This window comes from Stigmatopora argus, chromosome 15, assembly GCF_051989625.1.
Source record: "Stigmatopora argus isolate UIUO_Sarg chromosome 15, RoL_Sarg_1.0, whole genome shotgun sequence".
NCBI classification, from domain to species: Eukaryota; Metazoa; Chordata; class Actinopteri; order Syngnathiformes; family Syngnathidae; genus Stigmatopora; species Stigmatopora argus.
In genome coordinates this window covers 10121260-10133710 of record NC_135401.1, presented here as the reverse complement: position 1 = coordinate 10133710, position 12451 = coordinate 10121260, and the positions used below count along the sequence as shown (strand labels likewise).

The window sequence follows — 12451 nt, the reverse complement described above, 5'->3', positions numbered from 1 at the left end:
TTAACTTTTACATTGACCAAGCTCATTACTCAATTAACTCTATATCCCCAAAAAAACATTTAGTCCAAATATTGCAATGTACACATTAATGATCCATTTTCTACAACACTTATCGGTGTTGGAATCTTTCAGGTTTGTTACACCCTGACTGGCCCCCTATTGGCAAATATTAAAAATTGTCTTAAAATATGCATACTATCTCCAAACCTCGCCAATGTTGCTGCACTGCAGTCAGTTAACCCATTAGCTGCCAAATTGAGGTGGGTTAGTGAACAGTTGTCCTGGAAAAAGGGGAAAAAAGCGTTTTAATAGGACATTATTAAAATGTGCATTGTGAAGTATGTATTGTGTCTTGAATACCATGGAAATAACTGATAAAACAACAATTGTAATTTAACCAGGATGTGAAAAGATGCAATGTTCCCTGATGTTCTAACTAGTGCGTTCACGTACATGTGACAGCAGCTTGGCGAGATGCTCCAGGGGCGGGAAATCAGTAGTGCCCCTACGCACAGCTGACAAGTCCAAATGCGTGAGCGTGTGTAGAGGCAGCGTTTTTAGCACAAGTTCAAATCCAGTGGATCCCAGTGCATTATGGGAAAGACTCACAGCCTTCAAGTGGCCTGTGTCTGGGAATAAAAACAAAACATTAAAAAATGTTTGACCCAATGGGATTATTTTTCAGTGCATGTAGCTTTTGTGACATTTTTGCAGTGTCAATGGAGCATGTTTCTTGTGCAAATTGAGAAACATTAGCAGATAAGGACAAATGTTGCCACCTGTCATGGCACTGGCGAGCAGCAGACGATGTTGTTGCAAGAAACGAGATGTCAGACCACAGCCGCGGAGTGACAAGTCAGTCAGGAGTGGGCAGGTGGACAGAATTGACGAAAGAGACTCAGATATACCGTCACCCAGCGGGTTCAGGCTGAGATCCAATTCCTTCAGACTCTAGGAGGAAAAACAAACAACTTTGATTTGATGTGTGCTGTATAGTAGAGCCAAGTGACTCTTTAGCCAAATGTTTTCATCATGTTGAGAAATCAATGACAGTGATGACTAATGATGATTTTAATAGTCTATTAGTATGTACATAATTTGTCCAATTGTTGAAAGTGACAAAATACATTTTGATTCATTTGTTAAAAATAGGACATTGCATAAAGACGGTGCAGAAAATGCACAAGCAAATTGATTATAATTCAGTTTTGACTGAGATATCTAAAAATGGAAATAATTGTTGATTACATATTGGTTTGCAAAAGTCCCATCTAGATAAAACACAAGTCTATTTTTTTATAGTGGTTACATTATTTTGGCCATTATCAAGAAATTGCTTGAAACTAACTGGTTTGAATACTATTAAATCTAAAAATACATGTCGCCAGTGAATTAGTGATAGCAAAGAGAGAAAATTAGATAATCACAGAAACAAAGAGGTTAATTAATCTTCTGATTTACAAATCAAATTATAACTGGGAGAGATGAGATTTTAACAGCAAAATTAATACACATTAAATTCCAATTGGTAAGAGCACCACTCTGTAAACTTTCATTTTAGTCCACCATTCTGCAACAGCTAGACTTCTCCAAAGAATGCGTTTTACGTTAGTTCTGTATAGTAAATCCGTGAAAGAAAACTTCACATGTATTTATGTGCGCACTCTTTGAAGCTTTAAATCTCATTGTACTTGTATAATAACAATAAAAGGCATTCAATTAAAAATGTTAGTTTCTCATTGAATGCCATTACGGAAATGCTACTTACTGGAAATGCAGGATGACCGAGTCCCTTTAAGGCGTTTGCTGCCTTTTCAAGCCCCTCCCCAGTAACTTGATTAGCTGATATGTCGAGCACGCAAAGTCGAGGCATGGTGGCAGTGGTGGCAACCAGCTCGGAGATGAGTTCATCATCGAGGCGGTTCCCTGTTAACCGCAGTTCGGTGAGGCTGGCCTGCAGTTTGAGAGCACGGAGGAGGGCGGCAAGAGAGGATGCGCCCAAGCCTAGGCCACGCACCAACAGAGAGGCACTCCCATCTTGCACCTCGCACAGCCGGGTCACACGTCGGTTTTCCTCTGTAAGGACACACACGTTATTGCATTTCATTCCGTAATTTTAAAAGAAAGAACATAAAATTGTTGGAGGAGTGGATGCCTCTGCATGATAGTACGTGTGGAATGGCGCCCGGTAAGCGAAAGTGGCTCATATTATTTAAAGTAGAATACCAGTGGGCGGGAAGGGGTTCTTCACCAGCATAATTTTTAAATTGAGCAGAGGGCCATTGGTTCAGATTTTCATCGAGTAGTTTTTCACGATACATACTCTGTTGCAGCGCAAAATGATATCTGTAAATCTGTGTTTGTTGCTTACCCACTGAGAGGCTTATGCACGCCTTCTTATAACGCTCCTGTAGAGGAGGGAGGTCCCAAGACGACACTTCAGCCAGCACCTGCAACATCAACTTTGAGTAGTTGTCGTAATGCCAAGAAAACATTGATGCAGCGCAAACCTCCTCGTTGGTGTGCAAGACGGCCAGTAATAGATCGTGTGGGGACAGCAGAGCACCCTCTTTTTGGAGCGACAGACGAGGGAGCAAGCCACACTTTTGGTAGTAACGCTGGGCCGCTTGCTCGCAGAGCCATGACACGGTGCAAGAGTCTGCATCACTGCAACGGATGACAGATTAACAATAAGTATAATACAAAAAAAAGTATTTTCGCTGAGTCTTCAAACCTTTGTGGTACTGGAATGAGGAAGACGTCGTCCTGAACTCTGACCCGCATCCTTATTGGTAGGGGGAGAGATGTCGGCATTGAGGCAGGGGACACCTGAGTCGGTGGCTGAAGGAACAAAACTAAAATTATATTGAATGTGTATTATATTAAGAATGTTTACATTAATTAATTAGCACATTAGTTTCAAATGGTTGCTCTTAATTTTTAGATTTTTTACACGATATGGTAAATAAACAAAGGCAAGTATAAAAGAGCTAGATTAGTGTTGAAATTACATTTAGCGGGAAGTCCATTTTGTACTAAATAACAGTAAATAAGGTAGAAGTATTAAATTAAACAATCCCTCGCTGACCAGCTCAATAAAATTTGACTACTATTATGATTTTTTTTTGTAGTTTGGAGGTGTACCTAAAATTGTGCCTGGTTTATGTAATCATTCAGTTATTCATTTCAAAGCCAAGAGTATTTGTGTTGTGGTGTTGTGAGATTGGCTGGTAAACAGTTGAGGGCGTACCTGCCTACTTTTTATGGTTAGCGCATGAGGACAAGTGGTACAAAAGATGAGTGAATGAATTAACCTCCTATGACCTGGCATCCACATGTGTGGACATCACATTTTTGGTTGTCAAAGACTACAATGTTAAATTTTGGACTGCAAGTGCCTGGCATCCACTTATGATGTGGACATCATTTTTCTCAGAAACTACATGTAAAAAGATAATTCTTTGTTTTTTACACTCATCAGGTCCCAATTTGCCTGAATATCAAAGAGAGAAGAAAAATGCATGCCGTGCAAGAGTTTGGGTCTTAGGAGGTTAAGAGAATTTGTCATAGTGTGTGGCCTTAAGTATGTATGGACGTTCTCTGACCTGAGTTCGCATCGAATGAGGTAGCGGAGGAGTCTCTGGTCTGTCATCATCATCTGTCAGTGTGGGGCTATGTGACCTAGTGACTTCTCTTCTGCCCAAACGGACCATGCCAGGTATTTGAGTCATTTTCACCTGCTGACTCTTTCTTGAGCTGTTCCTTTTCAAAGAGGGACCCCTGGTGCTGGATGGCTGAAGTACATAACCTGAAAGCATTCAAACATTGAAGTAACTAACAAGTGATGCAACAAGTCAATCAGATCTTTTCTGAGTTCTCACTCCTGCAGGACTCCTGCGCATTTGGCACATCCGCCGTTGAAGATAGAGCTTCATTCCCATTTCCTCCGTTCTGCTCAACTCGTAGTCTCCTCTTCTTTTTGGGTTGATTTTCCACCAAATCATCCTCCAGCCAGTCATCAATCAGATATTCCTCCTCGGGAACCAGTGCTGATTTGCTGCTGGACGAAGGTTCAAGCATGCTGGGGAAGCGTGGCTCTGTTAAGCGGCCTTGCAGGAGGGTTTTAGCACTGCCTAACGCTCGAATAGCACTGTGGTACTCTTCCTGTCCGAAGATGCCAGACACAGGTTGATTCCTCCCACTTTCTCGGCCGGTGTTATTGACTAACTCCGCTTCTTTATCGGGAGATGTATCTTTGCGACTAGTAGCTGCTGCTATTGATGCACTCTGGCGGCCGGTACAAAGGGGAATTATAGAGCTGTCAGAGTCGCTGTCATCTGAAGAGCTGTTCCTATTCTAAAAACAAGACCAAAACATTGTTTATTTTATATAAGAAAAACGTATTAGTATTTGAACCTATTTAGCTTTGGACAAATAATTACATCATTTAAACAGTAGAAAATCGTTACACTAACTGTTAGTACCCCATAAAGAAGTGCAGGCTCTGTTCCTCTAGTTCGAAACCGGTGCGATGAACTGCCGAGCTGTCGCTTTTTGAGGGCACAATGAGCGTTCTCCTCTAACCGGTGGTTGCTACCGGACCAGTCTTGGCTTGTGGCACAACCACCTCCAGAGGACGAAAGCGGCTCAGAGTTTTCGGCATCAAAAAGCTGACTGTCCAGCAGAGCCTCAAAAGGTTTGGGAGCGGTAGAAGTGATAGGCACTTCAGAGGGAATGGAAATAATATTAGATTAGATGTGGCTGCTAAATGACGCAAATGAAAATAATATGTAAAAAAAATCAATCACCTCCCCCCGAAAGCCCATTCTTCAACAGTTGCTCCGTAGCTGCACAATCTTGCCTGGCCTCATCGTCCAGCTCCTTTTTGTATGTCTTACGCCAATGACGGAGTGTGTCCATTGGAGTCTCACCCTGACAGACAGAAAATACTTCATAAGACTGAAACAATTCAACAATAAGAATAAAAAAATACAGTAAATTTTTAAAAATGCTAACAGTATGTATTGTTTATTCCAGTTACATCTTTTTTTAAAAAACCTTTTACTGTGGTTAATACTATACAGTGGTACCTCGACCTACATCAGCTCTACCTACGACGTGCTCGAGATACGATGAAAATTTTGATCGAATAATTCGCCCTAGATACAATCAAAATTTTGAGATGCGACTAAGCCAGGTGGCCATGGCACTGTCTTGCCGCATCTCTTTCGTGTATAACAGATATCTACGAGCACTGAACGGTTTCTTTCGCCTACAAATGGACCGGAAAACGCACAACGCACATGCGCGGGCAAAAAGAGGGCTTTCTGGGTAATGAAGTATACTCGTGCACACAACACCGATAGCCAATGACAACCTTTCTCAGAATAAAACTTCATTACCCACAATCAATACGTAGGTAGGCAGCTGTTGCATTTCCTGCTTTTCCTTCCTTAGACTGCTAGCTCCCGCGATTGCTTATTCAAGACTACTTCTCGTTGGCAAGTGGTCGTGCGTTATCCTATTGTGAGGACATTTGTGTGCATCATTTTCGGAATATTTTGAAGGGAATACAACAGCAAACAGCCCATCGATAGCGAACGTGAGGGTGGAGGCGTGGCAAACAGCTAACCCGGCCAGAACGAAGGTAAAAAAAAAAAAAATTAGAATTCAGTTTTGTGTAAAGTTACATTAAACGTATGTTTGAGTGTGTCTGTATATATTAATCCAAGTTAATTCAAATTTGTTTGTTTCGTTACGAGTGCGTGGTCGTGGAAAGTCCCCCCGAAATCCCCCCCCACCTCTGTGTATGTTGCTGTCTCTACCCTCTGCGAAATGTGTCTAATTTTACTTCTATTAAACACATTTTATTACTATTAAACCACTAGTTATGTGTTACTTTGTTAATAGATGGCAAATTAGAAGAAATAAAACATTTTTCCAATCCAATATCCTGTTTTGGGTGTTTTTTCAGAGGGTTGGAACGAATTAATTTGTTTTTAGTTCATTTCAATGGGAAACGTTCGCTCGAGTTACGAAAAGCTCGACATACAATCTCAGTCCCGGAATGGATTAAGATCGTATGTCGAGGTACCACTGTACTACACTTTACTACTATACACATTGCAAGACGAACATGCACCCACAGAAAATGATAATTACACACACACGTACTTTAGCGTTGCGAAGGTTGATGGAAGCCCCGCGTTCGACCAAGAGTCTGGCTACGGTAAAATTGCCACAAGCCAGGGCATCGTGCAGTGGACTGACACCATCACACAAATTGCCACCCTGGTCGTTAACGTTGGCCCCTCGGTCCAGCAGCAAAGCCACGATTTCTGGATGAAAATGAAGGAGCGGAAAATAATGAGAAAGATTGATGGGACAAAGGGCAAACATTAAATGTATTTGTTTATGGATTTTAAATCACTTGCCGTGGTAACCATGGTTGCAGGCCTCATGCAACGGAGTCCAACCACAGAAGTCTCTGGGATTCACTGGGTGGCCCTGACAGCAATAAGCATGTAAAGTGTTCTAAAATAATGACCATATGACCAATGCCAGGAAATCTGATCCATACAGAAGGAGATCACATGCAAAGGATTTGATTCCAATGCTAACTAAAATAATGCTTTGAATTTTTCATTCGAAATGTGTAGTTTTGGCCCACCTGTTCTACCAGGTACTGGACTTGCTTCAAGTTGCCATCTATGCAAGCCCTGTGGAGGGATGTCTCTCCCTTCTCATTTCTTCTGTTCCACTGCAGAGAGAAGTGCAGCAGTAATTCAGAGGTACAATTTTAGGAGAAAAATCATTTTCCTCCCTCACACTCACCCGCCCTGCTTTCCTCCTTCCAGGTACCATCTTGTCATATCCCTCCAAGTCCTCATCTAGAAACAATGTAAAGGTAAGACCAACTTGGGAGCATTGATGCTTCCATCTACAGAGAGAAAAAAGACAGCCCAACCTGAATCTGAGAGGACAACATCACTGTCATCCAGGGCTTCACTGTTGTCCATTTCCTCTTCTAACTCTTCCTCCACATCATTTCCATCTGGATTCCAGCCTTCGGCGGCACATAGCTCCAGCAGTTTCGTTTCAACATCATTGACGTCTGACAAGCCCTTTCGCTTCTGCGTCGCTAACCATAGCCTCAAAACTCGCTTCTGCATGACATGGAAATCTGAGCTGACTATTGAATATGACACTTACAATATTGAGTATGTAATGTGTCAGAAGTAATATTTCACAAAAATCATATTATTGTGGTAAAACTGCATTCTGTGGGGAGATCTCACCCTTCATTTTCTAGGGCATTATTAGTCCATTATGTGGACCGTCACCAAGGAACTCCATAAAACTAACACAGTAACAGTCAAATTCACTTGCAAATAATTTAACATTTTCATGTTTTTTTGTGTGAGAAAGCCAGAATAATTAGAGAAACTCCACACAAGCACAGGGAGAACAAGCAAACTCCCCAGACGAAAGTTAAATTGACAATAGACTGAGCAGAACATGTTAAAAACTAGTCCAGCATGCAGCTGAAGCTAAATATCAACCACATTTTAGAATCACCACCCACTAAATAAAAGAGTACATGTTACAAAAATAATCCAAAAAGCTGCATGAATCTGGTGTAAGAGCAGTATGCTACCATGGCAACACAAATCAAACATGGAGTTAGCCTGGGGGATGGTGAAGTCTTTTTCTATGACTGCTCTTGGTTCTGTTCAACAAGATAAATGGATGTATATGATAACTGATTGCCAAAAATCTAATCAGAGGATTACATGAATTATTTATGAATTTGCTCATTCAATGTGTTGTATAAGTGTTATCCCGATCTCATACTCAGCATCGGTATTGGTGATCAATAGAGCTGTTATTTGAGTATCGGACAGGACTTGCACGCACGCGCACGTGTACTATTTGCCGCGTGTGACCGCGAGAGAGAGAGAGGCGATTTTTGCCTGGTCACACTTGTTCCATAGAAAATGAATTGAACGGGAGTGACGTTGCCTCTCATTAGTTTTGCCAAAAGTCGATCAAGGTCGAAAGCACTCCTTACCTTTAGTCTGGGCTGTCCAGACTTCTGAGCACACTCAAGTGCCGCACCGTAGCTGCTGTCTAGATCCTCGCAGGCAGTAGCACTCTCCTGCTGCGCTGCTGCAATGTTTAGCCAAGTGTTGCAGTCCTGACACAAACACACGGACAGAAGTGTAGGTTCTCACGCTGATGACACATCTAGTCCATCATAAATCGGATTACCTCGGCCGAACTGCCCTGTCGTAATGCCAACTCCTGCTTGTAGTGCTGTACGGCCTCTTCGTGTCGCCGTAGGTCAGTGAAGGTGGCGGCCAGAGACACGTGGATGACCGCCAGCTCACGTGCGGGCTTCCCCAACGCCTCAGCCCCTCGAAGCTAATCCGCAGGGATAGAGAGCATTAATTTAAAAAAGCGCATTTAATGATGACAATCAAAATTAAATTACCTAAATTGCACACAAACAATAAAATCACCTGAGTTTGATACGAGTCCACAGCTTTATTGAAGCAGCCAACCTTGCAAGAGAGATCCCCGAGTTGTTCTGCTATCTCAACGGCCTCGTGGGAGCTGAGTTTCTTGGCTTGATCCTCTCCTAACTTCTCTTCCAGTTTACAGCCCAGGTCAGCTTTGGAATTGATATTTTAAACGTTTCATTAGACAAACAGATTTCCACATATGATCAAGATTTTACTGTAAAGGCAATCATTTAAAACAGTTGTGGTAGTTTTGTTTTATAAACCACTCTTTGGCTGCCATTGACAGCAATGGATGTCCAATCTATTTTAACTGGAAGGGCTTGGAAGCATTCGAAAGAAGTACCATAGCCCGCCAACTAACTGAGTAAAGATAGGCATATGATTGAGATCTTTTTAGTCTTAAAAAAATGTATTTTTTAAATTATTATTTAAGAGCTAACTGTAATTGTAACTGTAAAGTCTGTGGAGTCCCTCCGAAGCTCTTTTAGCAATAGACTGCGGCACCCTCATTGCAGGAAGGAGCGCTTCCGCAGATCCTTCCTCCCATCAGCTGTCAGGCTCTTTATCAAAAAAATGGCTGAGCGTTAAGACCTACCGTATGAATGTATGTACATCTATGTATGTATGTATATATGTGCTTATATATATATGTATGTATGTATATATGTGCTTATATATGTATGTACATCTATGTGTATGTATGTATATATGTGCTTAAATATGTATATATATATTTCAGCAACACGCTTATTTATTTATATATTTATTCATGTATTTATTTATTAACTTACTTATTACCTATCTATTTATGTCTAAAATGCCTTTCCTATTTCTGCATCCTCACGCTCTTGCTACTGTGACAACGAAATTTCCCGAATATGGGATGAATAAAGTTATGAATGAATGAATGAATGAATGAATGAATTCAAATATTTAAGAAAATGCATACATTTTCAACTCTTTAGTACTAGGCTCCCATTACATGGGAGGGGCTGAGGTGGGGGTTTTCATCAATCATTTTTTTGCAATATTCCCATTTCATGCTCAAATCATTTTTTAACACCTCAGAAGTAACTCTTCTCTTGGACAGTAGTAGGCAGTTTTCCTGTAAATTGCCTTGTTTGGAGGAGCCTGCGCTCAAACAAAAAAACAACCATATGCCTATGGATACTTTAAATGTACTCAATGTAAAAAGCAAGATCTTTTACCATATTTAAACACTCTCTTCACGGCCTGCCTGTCCTCTGGCTGCTGGGAACCTAGCAATAAAGCTTTTTTAAGGGATCGTTTCGCAGCCACAAAATCCCCCAAAGAAAGTTGGACCTAAGGGCCAAAAAAGACATTAGAAAAGGGATGAAAATTGCTTAATTTTATCTCCATTTCTTTGTCACCTTGCCGATGCAGTGGAAGCACTCGCTTTCACCAAATTTGTCCTTAATCTTGCGGGCGCATTCTTTGGCCTGCTCGAGGCAGCGCACAGAGTTCGAATGCTGGCCGTTGCGAAAGAAGATGTTTCCCAAATTGAAATTGGCCCGATAGAGATCTTCAAGCAGCCCACTCTTCCTTTTTTATTATCAAAGAGGGGAAAAAATTTAACACCAAGCAAAAGAAAGGGAAATAAATAAATTTCAGCATTTCTAATTACAAGCACGTCGACGAGGTTTGATATCTGTCCCTCAGAGTCGCATATTCTGTGTATATAAACCAGAGAATTTTTGGTTTGGGTTAACAAGTATGGCAGTATGAACACAACTAAATCTGTGGTCAGATAAAAGGTAGATTCACACCTAAACTTATGTAAACCTCATCACCACGCAACATCGGTTACATAAAGCAAAGCTGAATTCATTTTAAACATTGCTGAATTTTCCCAGGTACTCAGACGTTTGGTCGCCGGACGTTTAGTCGCCCGGAAGGTTATTGATAATTACCATTTAAAATTGTTGCTCAAATTCCCTAAATACAAACTGCGAATTATTATTTTGTCATACTTAATGCCCTATAAATTATTAGGCTAAAGAAAAGCTCAAAATTTCCCGTACTTTTATGTGACCTATATTGTGTTTTGTTGGAGAACTTGTTAGGACCCTGACTGACGTCCCTTCCTAAGGGGACAACTCATGTACATACACACTCTTATACACACACACGTCCGCTCATTGAAACTGCTCAGGGCCATTGATGGCTTTGATTGATGCGTAGACCGTGTTGTTTGGTACTCGGACGTTTGGTCGCCCGGACCGAAACGTCCGGTCACGATTTTCCTATGCTCGAAACAAAGACGTTTTCACCTCATTTTGACAGGATAATATTTCCCACAAATATTAATTAATAAATAAGAAAATTAAGAGCTTAAACATGAGGCCTCATGAGTCACTTACTCTGCGATGAAGACACTGCGTCGAATAAACTCGCTGCAGCGCTTGGGCTCTCCCAGGTGGTCACAAACCAAACCAAGATTGAGAAAAAGGCGAGCTTTCATTTCATTGATCTCTCGCTCTTGCACCATCCCTAAAAAACACACACACAAAACATTTAAATCATGGAAATAAACCTAAAACAGATACAAAGCAGCAGGAGTTCAAACCTTGAAGATGATCTACAATAGTAAGGCTCTTCCTGAAGGCGTCTTCTGCCTGTTCGAGACTTTCCCGCGATTGGTCTGACTCAAAGAGAAAGAGGTAAGTCCGGCCTATCGTGGCAAGTGCCCGCTGCTCCTCAGCGTGATCTCGGACAGAACGGGCCAAGTCCAGGTGACGGCGCTGATGCTTGACAAGACAAATACAAGTCTTTTATGAACATATTACATAGTGAATATATGCATACAAGTGATGTCCCTGATCCGGTCACACTAACAGTAATTGTGCCGATCATGTCATTTTTTAGAGGATAGAATCAGGTTTTTAAAAAAAGATGCATTTTTAAAAATGCATTGATTTTCACTTAAAATTTTCACTAAAAAATAATCCAAAAGGTACAAAGATGTGGGGGAAAAAATACAAATATATACATACTTACAATACGCAACAGCTGAAGCCCAAGTAAAATTGCCAGAGATAGAATTAACGTTACAATTTTTTTGTTGATGCTTTGTTTTTGGAAGAAATGTAACTTTACATATAAAATGCTAAGCCGACAAAATCACCTTAGATTTAATTTACATAATTTATGAACATTACAGAAATTCTGGTACACACAATAAAAAATAAAAACAAGAAGTGTTTATCCTTAATACGTTGCCGAGGTATCGCAGATCTTTAAAATCAGGTGATTTGGACTCAAAGTATTTGATCATGACAGCCCTAATACATGCATATTGATAAACTCACTTTTAATGCAGTCTCAATGTTCCCAAGTTCTGCGTAGCACTCTCCTATCTTCCGATTAGCCACAGCCCGCCCAATTACATCATTTAAGATCTCAGAGAGTGATAACTCCTGCTGGTGCTCTTCAATGGCAGCTTCATAGTCACCTGGACAGAATATTCAAAGATGCGGTTACTTAAGTTTTAAAAATATGACAAAATCGTATAAAACGTTATGTTGTAATAGGCTAACACAAGATTCAAAATGAAAATATATCTTGTAAAATAGCACACAGTATTAATAGAATATGTTGGGTAGAGGAAAATGCAAACAATGGAATATATATTTTGTTTTTGTTTTTTTACAAATTTAAATACTGTATAGAAATCATATGGTGGAACCGTGGAAAGAGTGGAGTCTGCATGTTCTTCCTGTCCACGCTTGGGTTTTTTTCCAGGTACTCTGGTATCCTCCCACATCCAACAAACATACATGGTAGGCTGTTTGACCACTCTAAATTGTCCCTACGTACAAGGTTGAGCATGAATTGTTGTTCACCTTACTGTGCGATCAGCTGGCAATCAATTCATGGTGTCCCCCACCTACTGCCCACAGTTGACT

The 12451-nt window shown here is 40.8% G+C and overlaps 1 protein-coding gene across 4 annotated transcripts in view; it reads right to left on the bottom strand.

Moving 5' to 3' along the window:
* Positions 1 to 12451, bottom strand: part of tonsl (tonsoku-like, DNA repair protein) — a 43307-nt gene that overhangs the window by 1276 nt on the left and 29580 nt on the right. For all 4 annotated transcript variants that reach the window (XM_077621069.1, XM_077621070.1, XM_077621071.1 and 1 more), the window contains 24 exons: positions 11855 to 11997; positions 11113 to 11293; positions 10907 to 11036; positions 9917 to 10088; positions 9734 to 9848; positions 8523 to 8674; positions 8272 to 8424; positions 8072 to 8197; positions 6968 to 7166; positions 6835 to 6890; positions 6671 to 6760; positions 6435 to 6507; positions 6175 to 6338; positions 4809 to 4932; positions 4485 to 4723; positions 3882 to 4356; positions 3606 to 3808; positions 2735 to 2841; positions 2511 to 2667; positions 2372 to 2450; positions 1769 to 2076; positions 780 to 951; positions 454 to 629; positions 208 to 281 (listed from right to left, as the gene is read on the bottom strand). In XM_077621069.1, coding sequence (XP_077477195.1) covers positions 208 to 281; positions 454 to 629; positions 780 to 951; positions 1769 to 2076; positions 2372 to 2450; positions 2511 to 2667; positions 2735 to 2841; positions 3606 to 3808; positions 3882 to 4356; positions 4485 to 4723; positions 4809 to 4932; positions 6175 to 6338; positions 6435 to 6507; positions 6671 to 6760; positions 6835 to 6890; positions 6968 to 7166; positions 8072 to 8197; positions 8272 to 8424; positions 8523 to 8674; positions 9734 to 9848; positions 9917 to 10088; positions 10907 to 11036; positions 11113 to 11293; positions 11855 to 11997 — 3868 coding nt within the window. The remainder of the gene's footprint in view (positions 1 to 207; positions 282 to 453; positions 630 to 779; positions 952 to 1768; positions 2077 to 2371; positions 2451 to 2510; positions 2668 to 2734; positions 2842 to 3605; positions 3809 to 3881; positions 4357 to 4484; positions 4724 to 4808; positions 4933 to 6174; positions 6339 to 6434; positions 6508 to 6670; positions 6761 to 6834; positions 6891 to 6967; positions 7167 to 8071; positions 8198 to 8271; positions 8425 to 8522; positions 8675 to 9733; positions 9849 to 9916; positions 10089 to 10906; positions 11037 to 11112; positions 11294 to 11854; positions 11998 to 12451) is intronic.